This window comes from Ambystoma mexicanum, chromosome 9 (genome assembly GCF_040938575.1).
Source record: "Ambystoma mexicanum isolate Mex_15411 chromosome 9, UKY_AmexF1_1, whole genome shotgun sequence".
Lineage (NCBI taxonomy): Eukaryota > Metazoa > Chordata > Amphibia > Caudata > Ambystomatidae > Ambystoma > Ambystoma mexicanum.
The window spans coordinates 783,612,042-783,628,390 of record NC_090931.1 but is presented as its reverse complement, the minus strand read 5'-3'; the positions used below and the strand labels follow the sequence as shown (position 1 = coordinate 783,628,390).

The window sequence follows — 16,349 nt, the reverse complement described above, 5'->3', positions numbered from 1 at the left end:
GATTAGTACACGTGTTTGAGTTGTAACTATACGTTGTGAACACTTGACACAGTTATATTACTGTTTAATAGTCTGCAGCCCTTAACGTGGGCTCATGCCCTGGTCTTTTCGCTAGTAGATTTTGAACACCGTGTGTGGAGGTGTTTTAAGGGCATGCACCTTGGAATATTGTTTTAGAGTGTACAGAAGTCCATATACTTAATACCAAAACACACAAAAAAGAATGGTGCCCACCCCACTTCACTAAGCCCCACTGGTCTAGCCTGCCTGCATCCCGACCAGAGAAAAGGAAACAGAACTGCGCCTTTTACCATCTTGCAAAATAAAAACCCTTGAACCACCATTCTGAGTCTGGTCATTTGTGACAAAGGATTTCATCTTAGTGTTGTCAGGTTTGCATCACCTGAGATTTTTGTGAATTAGAGCTCGTCCCTGAAATGTTTTTTTTTAAATCATCATTCTAGTCATAGTCTGCTGCCCAATCTTGAATGTCATGGTCATAGTGACACTTACACGTGTCTGTGCTGAGTTGGCAGAACTCCCCTCCACTTTTGATGTGGGAGGCAAGCCACAGAGGACTGGGTTGATCCGGCCACTGCTTGATGTGCCTCCCAAAGGGTGGAAGGAGAGAGATCCCAAAAGCTCACTATCTCCTCAGAGATGTGCTATCAGCATGATCCCTAGCAAGGAACATTATGTTTATGTACAGAGCAGGGACTCCACACCCAAGCATGCCCTGGATGTATTTACCAGGGCCACCGAGAAACATTCAAGTATCAGTATATGATAAATAAACCTCCCCATAGCCCTGGGCATGACCGAGACTTCCAACTATCACATGGGTGGCAGGTTACCCTCGCAAGCATTATGCAAACTCCACCCGCGTGAATAAAGGAGCAGGTGAACGTGCAAAGTACAAACCTCTCGCCAACACAGACCCAGTCTAGTGGTAGGGATCAGTTCCCCCGTGGACCACTCGGGAGTCAAGACTCTTGCATGGAAAAGAAGTCTTGTGGATTTTTGTACCTCAATATCACAGAGGTGGATACCTACCTTGTATTACCACTGAATAGAATCACTCCTGTCCGTTGTCTATTACTCTCGTGCTTATCGAAAGTACTGTAAAGTAACTGCAAAGTCACCAAGAATTCTCTGTGTTGTTTTGAAATAAACTTATATGTTCAGAACCACTCAACCACTTATAGGATCTCTCATCCTGATTGTTTTCGATATTTATACATGTGCCCACCTGGGTATATCAGGACCCCGCCAGGCGCCCTCATTTTCTACTTGCCTGTTTTACATTACTCTGGTTTACATTACTTTCACCTTGTGAGGGTGACCCTAGAAACCTATTAACTCCCTAAGGATTTTGGGTCCACATTACACAGCCTCTCCTACATTAGCAGTGTTAGCATTATACCATAACGGAAGTGAAAGATTGCAATGTCATTTGTTTGGCCTGAAAAGGATTATGGGTATCATCATATTGCTGGAACTATTCCTACATAGCATTAGGGTAACTGATAGGAATCTACAGTGCTTTTCCAGCAATCTGCATCTGTTAAGTTTTCAGAGTTCCACTGGTAAAGACTTCAATGCTATGGTAACTCTCATCACTCCTATAAATTAATGGTTTCAATGATCACTTCTATAATACTACCCAACAATACTAGGGAATCAAGATGCTGCGAGGAATCCTGCCTGCACTGCAAACATTGTGTGCATGCCTAAACCTGACACTTTGTTAAACTCCATGTAATATCATTGTGAGCCTTTACATATTTGTGTGCATGAAACGTATTGTGGGTATGCAAATATCCTAGTGAGTGTTTTACTGCTCCAATCACCAGGGGAACATTCCTCACTTTTTACTGAACTGAGCCATCTCGTCGTATTGGTGGCCAGTTATTCAGAAACATTTTCTTTTTGCAGCTTTCCCTCCACAGACATCTGTTGAACTCCCCAAATGTACGCTTTTGTTTTGAACCTGTCTTCACTTTTGAAGGTAAATAAAGTCGATTTGCTTAATTTACCTTGCTTACCTCTTCTATTTTGAGGGCACTTATCAGTCCCTACGGCTGTCAGTGTAGGGGGACGCTAAACCCCAATAAAACATTCTTTGGTTGTTTTATTCTGCACCCATCATCTTGCATCGAGGTGTGATAAGCGGTACTTTGTATCCCTTTTTTCTTTTGTTTTCGTAACTTTATGGTTACTTGCATGATGTGTCCAGGATGGCCTGATCGCAGTGGATGTATTATTATTTTTTTACTTTCTCACATGCACTTTTGAATTTCACTGCATAATGCTTTTAGAGTACTCTATACTCTTTAATCGCCATGAGATTTCGCCTCGTCCTTTGGCCATCTTTTCTTTTGACCATCTTTCTGCCATCTCAGTGTTGCACGTGCTACATATGGTAAGCACTTCCCTAGGCAAAACATTGGCTTTTCTGTGCAAAGCGACAATATGTTTGTCTCGTCCGAGTTCACATCCTGGTCAGAGTCTGTATGCTGCGGGGCAGATGTGGCAGCCAGAGTCTGTCCATGATTGGACAGCCGCTGCCAGTTTGAATGATGCAAATCCTTACCATAGGTGGATATGGGGGTTACTCCAACTCAAATTTATGAAACCACTGACTCCTGCAGCCATTATTCACATCGTTGTTGGGGCCAATACCCCTTTGAAGAGGAGCATCCCTCTGAAGAACTGTGGATTGTTGCTGCAGCCAACCACATTATCTTTAACAACCGTCCTGGTGAAGCCCTGCTCCTTTGATCTCCTGAAGGCCTTCATTGGTGCTTCAAACCCTGGACAGTGAGAACCACCATTCTCAACCTCTGCTGGAGTATCCTGACTTTGGAAGGGTCCCGGGACCACCCTGCGGACTGACCAGCTCCCACCTGGCTCTGCAAACCCTTTGACTAGTGGGGAAAAAACGCCTCCCACTGCAGCTGCAGATCTCCAGCACAAAGAAGGGCCTTGCAGGAACAGCTTCTTTGTCTCCAACACAAAGGTAGGCTTCCGCCACCTGATTTTGGTGTTCTTCGCTGTCTCCCGCCTGTATCGAGTCCTGGTTATCCCCTGCGGTAGTCTGCATCGCGGTAGCCTCTTCTTCGCTGTGCAAGGGTCGTCCAGCTGTCCAGTGCCAGGAACCCTCTCGCCAGAGTGCAGAACTGTTGATTAGCTTGGCATAAACCCAGATTCTGAAAGTTACTACTGCACGAATGACCCGTATACCTCCTCCAACAGTACAATAACATAAAGTAAGCATGCCCCAGCGGATTGGGAAGCCTCAGAAGTGGTTTCTGACAGAATCGTAGTACAGGGGGTCAAATGAACATCCATGATACTACACTCCTCTCTCCATGGGGTTTGCCGGTCAAAATGTCCTAACCCCTACCATGCCTGGTCGTGATTAGTGGAGGTCTGGCCAAGGATTCTCCTTGGACTTCCCCTAAGGTGGTGGCATTGGGAGTGGACCAACTAAGGCCTTTGACTGCTTTGTTCTTCACTACTTGAGTCACTGTATACCTACATGTTGGATTTGCCAACACTTTTTCTGCCTTCTTAAGACTCCCAGTGCAGGGCAATAGGTCCCATCTCCTGTAGCAAGGGATGGATTTTTTATTTTATAAGGCTGTGTATTGTCTTTTTCTACTCATTGAATTATTTGCCTGTTCTTTGTCTTGTTTATTACCTACCTTTATTTTCTTCACTTCCTTAACAATAGTCTATCAAACTCACCTCACTGTGTCTTTGACAGCAACATGAGTTATGATAAGCAAGATGTGTTCTTTATGACGTACATGCTTTTCCTTAGTGGCATGAAAGATGTTCTGCTTGTCGCTGAGCAGTGTTTGTTTTCCACTTGCCAAGTGAATAACCCTTATTGATACTCAGCATTCAATGATTTCTTTTGGTAGGTGCATGTCAGTTTTCTCTGCACAGGAGTACCTTTCGAAGGCACTGTGGCAGACCTTCAAGTCTTGGACTGATATATGAGCTCTCTTAGAACCATGTAAACGACATTTGTCTTTCCCCAATATATTTTGAAAAAATGCTCCTTTTATTCTGATTTGCAAATAATTGTAATGCTGGGCAGGGGAAATTCCTTTCCACACTCATTCCAGAGATGATAGTTTACTAACTAGGCATGCCCACAAAGTGACTTATCTCGTTAGTCAGTTGCGCACATGGAAGTTGTTGCCATGAAAGTAGAACATTTCTGCACTCAGAGTAAATCAATTGGTGGAAACAGTGGCACAACTACAGTTTCTTCGCGCTTTTATGAATTCCCCATAGGGTATGTTAATAATCGCATTGTCTATGGAAATTCGTGCCACGTAATGTAGTTTCTGCTTAGAATCACATGCTGTGCATATAGTGCGACATCCAGTGGTAATCGCAGAATATTGCATCTTGTCTTTCGAGGATCAAAATGAGACATCAACATGGGGTGCCTGCAACACTATCCCTCACGCGTAGAGATCCCTCAGATTGTTTTTTTACTGCCAGCTAGCCGGTCGCCTTATGCGGAGCTCGTAATATTGCTAATTAATATCTTTGTCCATGACCTCTGGTCGTTTTTATATATAAGACAACTCCAGACTTCGACGGCTGGTGCTCCGTTCCACGCTGTTGACTGCGTGGCCTTGGCCCTGCGACAGGTCTACACAGTAGGGAGAGTGAGGTCCAGGACTCTATTTCTTTTCAAGAATGTATTTCCTTCTCCCCTCTCTTTTCCCATCTGGTTCTGCTGTCGCTATAAATCTGTGCTATGGACAGGGAACCTTTTAAATTTTGCCCTTCTTGTAAAGGCTAGTATCCCTGGAAGGACTCGCACCAGAGGTGCAATAAGTGTCTTCCTCGAGATCACCATGAGGCGTCCTGTCGGTCTTGCCAGCTCTTGCGTCCTAAAACAATAAAAGAGCGGCGAGTTAAACAGTGGGCGGCCTATGCCATGATGCAGGCCGAGGGTAACTCCCCCGCCCCTGCAGTCGCCGAGAGTGACAAGGAATTGAGCGACAGCCGTGGCTCTGACACGGATGCCATCGACCTATCTTCAGAGCAGCCACGCTCCAAGTCGTCCGGCCCTGGCAGGCAGGCCACCGGTTCTGCTATGGGGAGAGTACACTCTGGCGATGGGGACACACACTACTCACAAAGTTAAACAAACAACCCCCAAACCGCCTCGACGGACACGTTGGGAAGGTCAAAGCTGCCAACGGGTACGCTGATTTCTTTGACGGAAGCCACCGATACTCAGGGTCGGCAGCCCTCCCTGCAACTGCCTAGGCGGCATGTGTCCGCGCACTCGACTGAAAAAGGGCATCAGCACCAAAATTCATAAGAGCGTCGAGATGCCTCTTAAGAGCGCACCGATGCAGAAGTTCCGGCAATGTCGAAAACTACGGCGAATCCGCTAGAACAGCTGAAACCCTTCCCAGACACACCGAACATCGACAAGAGACTCGCGAACAAATGTTTGATGTTTGTTTCTTTCTTTATTTGTAGCACGCGCCAGACCCAGAGGTATCAGGGCGCGGGGACAAAGGATATTTTAGGCTTGCAAGGTTACATAATGAGGCACACAGAATTTACATATGTACATATTACATGTTACATACTGAGATATAGAACATAAAGGTTATAGTACATAGCATAGATGGCAGACATAGCTATTAATGTGGCAATGTAGTCAATTTTCACACAAAGAAAGGTAATATACAGTGATATCTACAGAAGGAAATCATGAGGGTCTATTAGAGTAAGGGAGATGTCAGGAGGGGGCTGAAAAGGCCAGGGAGGTTAGAAAACCTTCACTCTCTGGTCTAGATTTAGAGATCATTCGATTTTAAACCAGTTGATTATGTTGCACCGAAATGTCGGTATGTTTGGTTTTCCCTCAGGCACGGAGGCAGGGAGTTCAATAGTTGGGCAGCTTTGACAGGGAAACTGTTTCCGCCAATGGTAGCTTGTTTGAATGGAGGAACTGTCAAGCAATTTGTGTAAATCGTTCTAGTAGGTCGGATTGTCACTCTTCTGTTGAACCTCTCAGTGAGGTAAAGAGGTGCTGCATCGTTGAGAGATTTGAAAGTTAGGGAGGCAGTTTTGAGCTCGATTTATCAAGGGTAGATAGCCAATTATTAATTCTCCTCACTGAGGAAATGTGATCCATTTTTGGTCATTCCTAGTGCTGCTCTCAAGGCATTATTTTGGAGCATTTGAATTTTCTGAGTGATATATTTATTAGCTCCAATATAGAGAGTGTTACAGTAGTCCAACTTAGATAGCACAAGTGCTCTTGCCAGTGTGGTACAACTGCTTGTTGAGAGGAAGGGTTTGGCTGATCTAATCAGTTTACACGTGTAAACCATGGCAGATGCCATGGCATTCACTTGTTTTGTCAGGATGAGACCAGAGTCTAGGTAAAAACCTAGTGTTTTTACCTCCTTCATTACCTTAATCGTGTTGCCATCTATATTGAAGGAAGTGTATTTCTGGCCAAGTTTGTTGGTTGGGTGTGGTCACCAAGATGATGAGCTCTGTTTTATCATCATTCAGGCATAGGCCATGACAGGTCGAGGGTCACGTCAACATGCCGAGAAAGGTAGGAAGACTATTTCTAAGGTCCCCAGCCCCTGGCTAAGACCCTCTCAGATAAATCTCGACGGTCTAAGCACTCAGATCCCCAAGAGGAGCCCTTCCCACTTCCAGACCCCTCTGGCTCATCCTTATGGACCAGAGATAGGTTTGAGCGGTGTATGAATAGACTTTCAAAATTCATGGACTTTTATGAAAGGTTTACCACGGCTAAAAGGCCTAGTGAGGAGGACCTATACCTTACTGTATCTAAATTTCAAAGGACCTCCTGCCCTCTTCATGAGGATGTGTTTAACCTGACGGACCCAGAAGAGGTTCCTCAGGTCCCTTATGATCCCTTTGAGGACCCTATTGACCAGGCCCCAGATTGGGGGGATGTGCAGCCAGTGGATGATCCAACATGACTGTCACCAACCAATACCCCTGATCCAGACACATTATGCATGGATGCTTTCACATCTCCTCCTATTAGACAGGCATCTCCCATAGATGACCAAATGGCATTCAATGCCATTCTGAAGAAAGCTGCACAACATTTTCAGATTGCCACGCAACAAGTAGTGCAAGACACTGACTTCATGGAAGATATTCTGAAGGAGAAACCACCTGCAAGCCAGGCTTTACTTCTATTGAACTCCATTAAACGGCGTATCGCCCCTTCTTTGCTGACGCCATCGCAAACAAGAGCTGTGAACACATGGGTCGACAAGCTTTTTCGCCCCTCACCTACAGACCCTATCTACATTCGGGGACATGCCACCCCAGATTCCCTAGTCGTGACTACAACTAGGAAAAGAGCAGGAGTACCCTTGTCCACGGGTGAGGCACAACCGGACAAGGACTGCAAGATGTTGTATGCCCTGGGGAAGCGTGTCACTACTGCGGCAGCCTATTCCACCAGAATTACCAAACATACTACGTTGTTGGCCAGATACAGTGACATTCAGTGGAATCTGCTCCAGGCCTGCAAGAGATCCCTGAACCAACACGGTCACGCCTGCTGGCGGTTGTGTCGGAAGGGAGGCAGGTGAATCATAATAGTCTTAAGAACACCCTAGATACTGCAGAGAGAGCAGGGAGAACTCTGGCCCAATGTACCCTTTTGAAGAGGCATGCATGGTTGAAAAATTCGGGATTCAAACCAGAAACACAGACGTCCCTCATTAACAAGCCAGTGGAGAAATCTGACCTGTTGGTAAATCGGTGGATGAGGCGCTAGAGACTCTGAGGCAGGAACATGAGACTTTGAAGTCATTGAACCAGATAACTCAAAGGCCTTTTCAGCAGCGAGGTGGAAGCTCTCGCCCCTCCTTTCGCAGACAATCTTTCCCACGTTCCCCACACAACCAGTACAGAACAAGAAACACATGGTCCTCTGGACAGGGATCAGCTGCCTATAACCAATATCAGCCTAGAGGACAGCGCAGTGGCAAAGGAAGGGGTAGAAGCACCACTCCTAGAGGCTCACTGGCCTCCCATCAGAAATGACTTGCAGATCCTGGTCCGCTCCCCATGCCTCCCCGTTCGGGGGATGGATGACACCCTTCTTCTACGCTTGGGAGGGAATTACCACAGACCAGTGGGTGCTCAAGACCGTCACCCATGGTTATTGTATTGAGTTCAGCCGACCATCTCGATACCGACCACCAAAGTCCAGGCGTTTGTCACCGGAACATCTGAAGATCCTACTGCAGGAGATTGAGATCCTGCAGGAAAAGGGCGCAATCCCCGTTCTACAGGTAAACAAGGGTAGTTATTCAGTGTACTTCCCTGTCTTGCACCAAAACGGATCTCACCATGCGCCCTGTGCTAGACTTGCGCCCAGCGAACAAATTTGTCAAAGCACAAACGTTTCAAATGATAACACTGCAAGAGGTAATACCTAATGCAGGGGGGGTTACATGGCAACATTGGACATGAAAGATGCTTACTTTCGTATTTCAACGTTGCCAGCGCACAGAAAATACCTCAGATTCATGATGGAGGACAAGCAGGATCAGTTCACGGTCCTTCCCTTCGGCATTGCCTCAGCCCCAAGGGTATTTACAAAGGTGCTGGCAGTAGCGGCGGCTCACTTGCACAGGCAATCCATCCCAGTTTATCCTTACCTCGATGACTGGCTAATAACAGGGGATTCGTACGGACTATGTCTTTCAAACACCCAATGGACGATAGATCTGCGCTTCAGTCTGGGATTCTCGATAAAGACCCCAGCCAAGTCAAACCATTTTTTGGGGCTCTAATTCAGACAGAAGACAGCCTCGCCTTCCCCTCCAGAGGGTGCAAAACATACTGTTTCAGATCCCTCAATATGTGGCCAGTCGAGAGGTGATGGCTTCACAGACTCGATCCTAAGCATGCACTGAGTTTCTACATTACCAGATTGGCAAGACTGAGACAGAATGATCATTTGTTTGTGGCCTATACAGGTCATACACTGGGTCTAGCCACCACTAAACAAACCATCTCTAGATGGATTATTTTAACAATTTCAGCCGGTAAAGACTCCCCAGAACATCTAAGGGCTCACTCCCCCAAGGGTATCACAACTTTGTCTGCTTTGCAGAGGGGAGTTCCAATAAAGGATATTAGCGCAGCTGCCACATGGTCGTCTGCACACACCTTTACGAAATACTACAGCCTGGATTCCTCCACTAGTCAAGAGTCTGTTTTCGGAAAGGCAGTACTGCACTCTGTGCAGTCTTGATCACTTCAATTTTACTCCCTCCTCCGAATAAGGTAACTGCTTTGGGGGTATATCAAAGATGAGGAATACATGGGAGGACACAGTCCATTCGAGGAACAAGTTACTTACCCATGATAATGTTCTTTCAACTAGATGTTCCTCCCTCGTATTCCTTATCGCCCTCTCCCAGCCTACCCCGCAGTAAAATTTCCCTTGTGGTTAGTCTGCGCTCTCTCAAGGGGAGTAACCATCTAACTTGGAACAGTGCATCGCTCTTCAAAACGGAACTGAGCAATGGGGGCTGCGCGTGCTACTTAACCAGTGATGACGTCGGGAGGGAGACCTCCGAGGGACACCGACTCTACCAGGCATCGATGCACAGCGCACTCTACTGGGAAAAATAATTCCAAAGCAGCAAGCTGGATATTAGGAAATATCAAAGATAAGGAATACGTGGGAGGAACATCCAGTCGAAAGAACGTTACCATGGGTAAGTAACTTGTTCTTCTTTTCACTTACGTCCTGACGAGCACCCAAGTTATTCTAGGTTGAGGTACGGGATATAGCACAGGGACAACGCGCTGGTCTTGGAAGCTTACAAACCAAACTCAGGTATGGTATTGGGCGCGTTATGAAAAAACAATTAAATACATTAATTAAATAATGGTAAGGAGAACCCCGTCTAGAAGTAGAGAGAGATAGGTTTCTTACCTCATTTAATAAAAGTCTATAGCCAAAATGATAATACTTCGTCAACCTCCTTACTCCATCCCACCATAACAATCAGGACCTCAATAGAGAGGTGCAGGTGGAAGTCAGTATGAAATAAGTGTTGAGAACATGGTCACAGGAGTGAAAGAACATAAACAGTGTGCCAAGTCATGCGGTTATGCAGTTAGTCTGGAGTGGGGTGATCAACTCATCAGATCTATGGTAGCTGTGAGGTGAGGATGTAAACCGGTTTTGCTATGATGATTGCTAAGTGACTTGTTCTCGGCTTAACAGGAGTAGAGGGGCCACCAAATCATTAATTGCTGAAGGACAGCACAAATCTTGAAGGTGTATCCAGTGTTAATTAATAACAGAGAAGTGGCCAACATGAAAAAGGTTGACGGGATGCCACCACAAGCGCTTGGCAATAATGGATGATAGCACAACAAAAGTACTATATGGTGTACACTACTTTTTAGTCACTACATGGTGTACACTACTTTTTAGTCATAGTGCAAGTGTCATTCTAATTTGGAATTGTATACAGTTAGCTCAGATGGAAATTCAGTGTTTTAAAAATATTACATTTTGAGGTCTCATCACTGTGTGGCTGGAGTGTCTTCCTGGGTAATTCACTGGGAAGGGTCTAGTTGTGTTATCACTGACGGAAATTAACTAGTGCTGTATCCTTTGTGAAGTAAGCTGTGGCAGAGGGGATATCCACAAAAGTTGTATCAGATGCCTTAGCCAAAATCTTAAGGACGCTTACAAAATAGTTCCCCTTGAACTAAGTGAGAACTACTTTTGCATTAATTGGGATGGAGGCTTCCTCAAAGTTCTTGGGGGAAAATATTAATTGATTATTTTTTCAAGTCTTGTGTGTGTGTGCAAAAAACAATTGATTTTCTGAAATGTGGTCTGTGTACAAATGATGCAACCAGTATGTTTATATAATTGAAGCTATCCTTTACCCATGCTAGAAATCCCTTACCACCAAACATCGAGCAGTTTTGGAAAGTTCTTGACACATTTTTTAATAGCCTTGATGTGTGCATTGTATTGTTAGTTTTTAGCTCCTCTGACGAAAGACATGATTCTGAATGGTAACAGAATGCATAGTCACTGCTAACCTACAATACCTTTTTTCCATTAACAACAGGTTGCATGATGAAATAAATCAATAACCCAACTAATTTGAAAATGCTGTTTTACCTTCAATTCTCTCAATTTAGGTAGCAATGAACAGAGCTCAGGTTTGCTTAATATCTAGTTCCAAATCTGGAGAAAGGCATCTTTACCTTTTGAAAGTTTCCAGGGATAAGATTTCTGACAGTGATGACCAAGAGACTGCAAATTGTGATGCAAAAGGTATGACTTCATTTATTATTAGGTAATACTGTGAATGTCTCACATTACTGACTTTTTTTGTAACCAACTAGGAGATCATTTAATAGGTAAATATTGTGCTCAGGTGAACGTCTTTAGACACAATCACAGTACAATTAGGAGTACATCAAGAATTTGGTGTATAGGGCAACCAAGTCATCAGGTTTTTATTTTTTTTTTATTAACAGCAGCACATGGTATAAGCAAGACGTGTGGCCTCATGGTTTCCCAAATTTAGCAGGATTTGAAACCCTCAGTATAACTATTGCATCCCTAGCAGATGGTTTGCCACTTTTAAATGGAGTTAATTATTTGTCTGTATGGTTTAATGAGCTGGCAGGCCAAAATAAACTTGATTTAGTGTGAAGGAATTTACAAAGTTCACTTGTCTATAAATTGTGATGAAGTCCCCTCCCTGGTTGGGGGTCTGCCACTTGAGTGACTCAGGGAGGCTAGTGGGCCAACCCAAGCCAATGGATGATGAGGAAGATACTTTGGTCAACCTCTGTTTGTCACCCTTATTTGGCATGGGGCAGTAGCAGAAATTGCTGCTTTGGTCCCCCTCTCCAACGTTGAAGCCTAAAGCTCTCTCTCGCTGCATTCAAAACCCTAGTAAGCCAACACAAGTGCTTTAATCACGGTCAGTTTCATTCAACAGACCCTACCCGTTTATTATTTTATATTTTTACAAGTTACTCTACATTACAGAAAAAAGTTCTTAGCTCTGTGAGCTTCTCCCTAAAGTCGTGTGACCCTATTTATTTTATTGTTTAAAGTGTTTACCTAGCTCGAGAGCAGCAGCGCGTTGTATAGTGTGTATGTTTGGTCTGGTGTCCGTTAACATTAGTGCAGTACTGTGAGTTGCCGTCTGTGCATCAGTCTGTCTTCTTTGGTATTAGTCCTTGCAAAATTGGAGAATTGTGGGGATATTCCTAGACGATACGGGGATTGAGTTCCAGAGAGTGGGGGCAAGACAAGAGAAGGATTGTTTGTGAGTCCTTTTTTTACAGACAAGTTGTGATTCAAATCGGTTTGTTGATTTGAGTGAGGAGCGTTTGCCACCAGATATGTGGACGTTAGTTTCCAGGTAAGCAGGTGTGCTGCTCATGACTTCTTTGTAGATGATACATGAGGTCTTGAATAGTATCCTGGAGAGAAGGTTGCATAGTACAATTCTGAAAACAAATTGCTGCACACCTGTAGTAAGGTGTGCTGCAGTGTCCTGAATTGTTTTTAGGGGAGCCAAGGGAGTGGCTGGTAGCCCCAACAGGAGGGCGTTTCCCCCCTCTCCTCTCTGTAAGACCACATAGGCCTGCACTATGGTCTGGAATACCTGCGGTGGGATCAATGGTTTGATTTACAAAGAGCGGAGATTTGGAGCCTGCTGTTTGGACCTTCTTGGCTATGTGTTTCTGGAGGGACAGGCTGCTGTCAATGGTGAAGCCTAAGGATTTTGCTCAAGAGTTGCAGATAAAATCCTATGCGCATATCATTGAGCAATTGTTGGATGAGTTGTTGTTTAGCTGAATGGACCGATGAGGACGAATTCGGTCTTAGAGGGGTTAAATTTGAGTTAGGAAGTGAACATCCATTACTGGATGATGGCTAGTGTGCAAATCCTTGGAGGTTGTCACTTCTCCTCGAGGGGGAGCCCCTTCCCATGAGGCCAGGGAGGTGAGGCTGCTACCCGATTGTCCCCCTGGGGGTGGTACTCGGAGGGACGATCTCATGGGGAGATACTCCCACTCTAGGGAAAAGGACAACCATCTAAGGGAATTGTGGTATAACACCCAACACCTTACACACCTCCCTACTACGTAGAGCCCAATACCCTACCTAACACTACCATGTATCTCTGTAATCCTGATGATTTGACAACTACCGGCAGTAGACTCAGTTATCACTGCAGTGCCTTGGTAGCTAACAAAACTAAAAACACTGAGATGAGGTGGCTAGCAAGAAGCATGAGGATTACCTCTAAACCACTAATAACAAGGACCGACGTTACGCAGGTGCGGGACCAGCCCTATAATAAGGAAACTGAATAACGACTCGGCGTCTTCTACCGCAGAAGTGGGGAGTCTGCAGCAGCTACACAGGAAATTCAAACCGGGAGAAGAAGCAGCAGAGGAGCCAGCAGGAGGCCGACTCCTATGGGTATTGCAGATGGACTGGCAGTCCCATGCCTGGTAATAAGTGGACCATCAGGTCCAAACCAGGAAGGTTTCTGGGAAGGGAATAACTGGGTGAGACTTTGCAGATACGAAGCAGCTGCAGGACTTGAAGAGCTGCTGGAGGAAGCCAGTCAGAAGAAGAGAGGACTGGAGAGGCTGGCGACAAGAACCACAAACCCTAGAAGAGCCAGTGACACGTCCCATTTGGGAAGCGGGTAACGGGAAACGCAGGAGACCCGTTGGGGTGGAGTGGAAAGCTAAGGCTAGCCTCAGAGAACAAGTCCCTTAGGGCACTGGAAATAGAGAGACCACTGGCCGCCAGTGAAGGGTCTGGGACCCGCAGAGAACCCCTAGAGAAAATTGAAGGAAGTCTTTGTCATGCTGGGGGTCAAGTAAAGCCACTGAACACCAGGGAAGGGTTGAGGTCCCAAAATCAGAAGAGTAACGCAAAGCATCTTCTTCGTCGCAATACCTGGCAGAAAAGGAACTCGGGTCTGACAAATCCAAGTGGAGGAAAGCTAGTGGTCTGGGACCCGAACCCAGAAGGGAAGATTAGTGTAAGTCATCTTCCTCGGCACAGTACCTGGCTGGAGAGTGTACTAGGTCTGCCAGAACAAGCCAATAGAGTTGAACTGTGAAAATAAATATACAATAAACCAGGAGAAGGGAGTAATTGCCTCTGGTATATTGTGAACTGTGAAACAAGTCTGAGAAAGGCCAGGGGAAGGGACTAATTCCCTCTGGTGCTGTGAACTGTGAAATAAGCCAAGGAAGGCCAGGAGAAGGGAGTCATTCTCCTGGCAGTTGAGCTCACAGAAAATAAGCCAAGAAAGTCTGGGGGAGGGGAGGCAATCCCCCCTGGTGTTGTGATCTGTGTGACCTATGAGAACAAATCCAAGGAAGGCCAGGAGAAGGGAGTAATTCTCCTGGCTGTTGAACTGACGAGGAGGATCAAACCAGTGCTGCAGGGGAAGGAGGTCATTCCCCCTGGGGTAAGGAAATAGCAAACATTCTGAAGGAGAGGGTTGGAGGATCAGCAATCCTTTTCTTGGTTTGTGAAGTACTGAAATCAGGGGAAGGGGGTCATTCCCGCCCGATGTGGATATTACAATCAGTACTATGCCACGAGTCCAGGAGAAGGGAGTCATTCAACTGGACCAAGAAAATTGTTGCACCCTTTTTCCTTTAGTTTAAATGTAAGGGACAGAGATAGGGACATTTTGACAAAGGACGGTGGACTTTTTAACTTAAAAAGACATCCTGACCGACCAATTAGTAATTCTATTGAGACAGGGAAACCCCTCATAGATGTAGGGAAATAAAGGTTTTCTCTTTACTGTAAATTAAAGCTGCAGGAACCAAAATATCACCTGTCAGTCTCCTCCTTCTGCACTCTTACACTACCTAATTGTAGACTCGACTGATGCCCTGTGTGCATTTTACTGTCAAGTACAACTGAGTATCGATTATTTAAATAATATTACAAGTTGCTGGGCTTCCTACAGTGGGTTTCTTCATGTGTGATCTCCAGGGTTGTGCACTAGATGCAAAGTTGCAAGACAGTGGTTTCTCTGCAACAGGCTTAATCACATGAGAAACAAAAGTAATAACAGATTGATCCCGCCTTATAGCATTCCCTCTCTGAGGATTCAGTATTGCAATTAGACTGAATTGTTACCCTGAGCTTTCTCAGACTTTTCTTAACTCACAATTCACCTGCTTAGGAAACATTTGGGGCTGGGTCCTGAACAGCTATCTCTAGGGAGGTTAGAGTGCAATCCTAAATGGCAGACAGGCAAGATGAAGGCTTGATCCGGCCCCCAGAGACCAAAGTGAGACCAGGTGCACCCAGGAGCAGCAACCAATCCTGCCCCAATTACAAGACACTGATGCAGACCCTCACTAGAAGCCCAGCCCAGGCAGAGCACTATAAAAAGCAAAGACCCAGTTAGTTGGTATTAGTTGTTGGCGTAGGTTATTGCAGGCTGTTGGAGAGTTTTAGATACAAGGACCATTAAGGGGTGTTGGAGGCAAGAAGGGAAAGATGAAACAGGAGGAGGTAGTGACATCAGGAGGGTAGGTAGTGCAGAAGAGGTGAAGGTTTTAAGATCTCAAGATTAGGTGGTGAAAGGGGAGCAGAGGAAGGAATAAGATTGAACGAGGCAAAGGGTATGGAAGGAGGAGCAGGAGGAGGGAATTTGATTTGAGGGGTGTGGGTAAAAAACAGCAAACAGACATATTTGGACGAGTACAGTGAGCCAGGGTGGCCTGAGGCAAGACCAGATGGCAGAAGGAGAAATGGGACCTAGGCTACGAGGCCAGAACAACCTCAGTCACAGTGACTGAGGGCAGGAGACCCCACAGTTTTGTGGAAGGAGGAGAACGAGCTCGGAGACTAATTAAGGTGCACTGAAGCAGATTGGGCTATTCTTAGCTCTACCTCACTTGTCGGAGAAATTGCATTTGTACCACCAGTTTTTTTTACGTTATAGACCGGCTCACCTGAGAGTCTTCACTGAACCAGGACTGACCACTGAATTCAGAAATACCTAGGTAATTCGCAATACTACTGGGAGGTAAGACATTCTCCAGCATGGGGTCTGGCATGGTTTCACATGCTCATGAATATTCCCCGTCGTCAGGCTGGGAATCCTCGGTAAAGAAAAAATCAGTTTCAGTTTAGTTTCTGAACTGTCCTTCTACTATTGACCAATCACTGGTCTGTGGGTCATACTGCCCCCAGCCAATGACTGCCCTCTACCTAAGCCCCTCCTCTGGCAGCC

General features: G+C 45.6%; 1 protein-coding gene across 3 annotated transcripts in view; it reads left to right on the top strand.

Moving 5' to 3' along the window:
• Positions 1 to 16,349, top strand: part of GTF3C3 (general transcription factor IIIC subunit 3) — a 598,047-nt gene that overhangs the window by 467,598 nt on the left and 114,100 nt on the right. For all 3 annotated transcript variants that reach the window (XM_069615720.1, XM_069615721.1, XM_069615722.1), the window contains exon 13: positions 11,239 to 11,374. In XM_069615720.1, the coding sequence (XP_069471821.1) occupies positions 11,239 to 11,374 (136 nt within the window). The remainder of the gene's footprint in view (positions 1 to 11,238; positions 11,375 to 16,349) is intronic.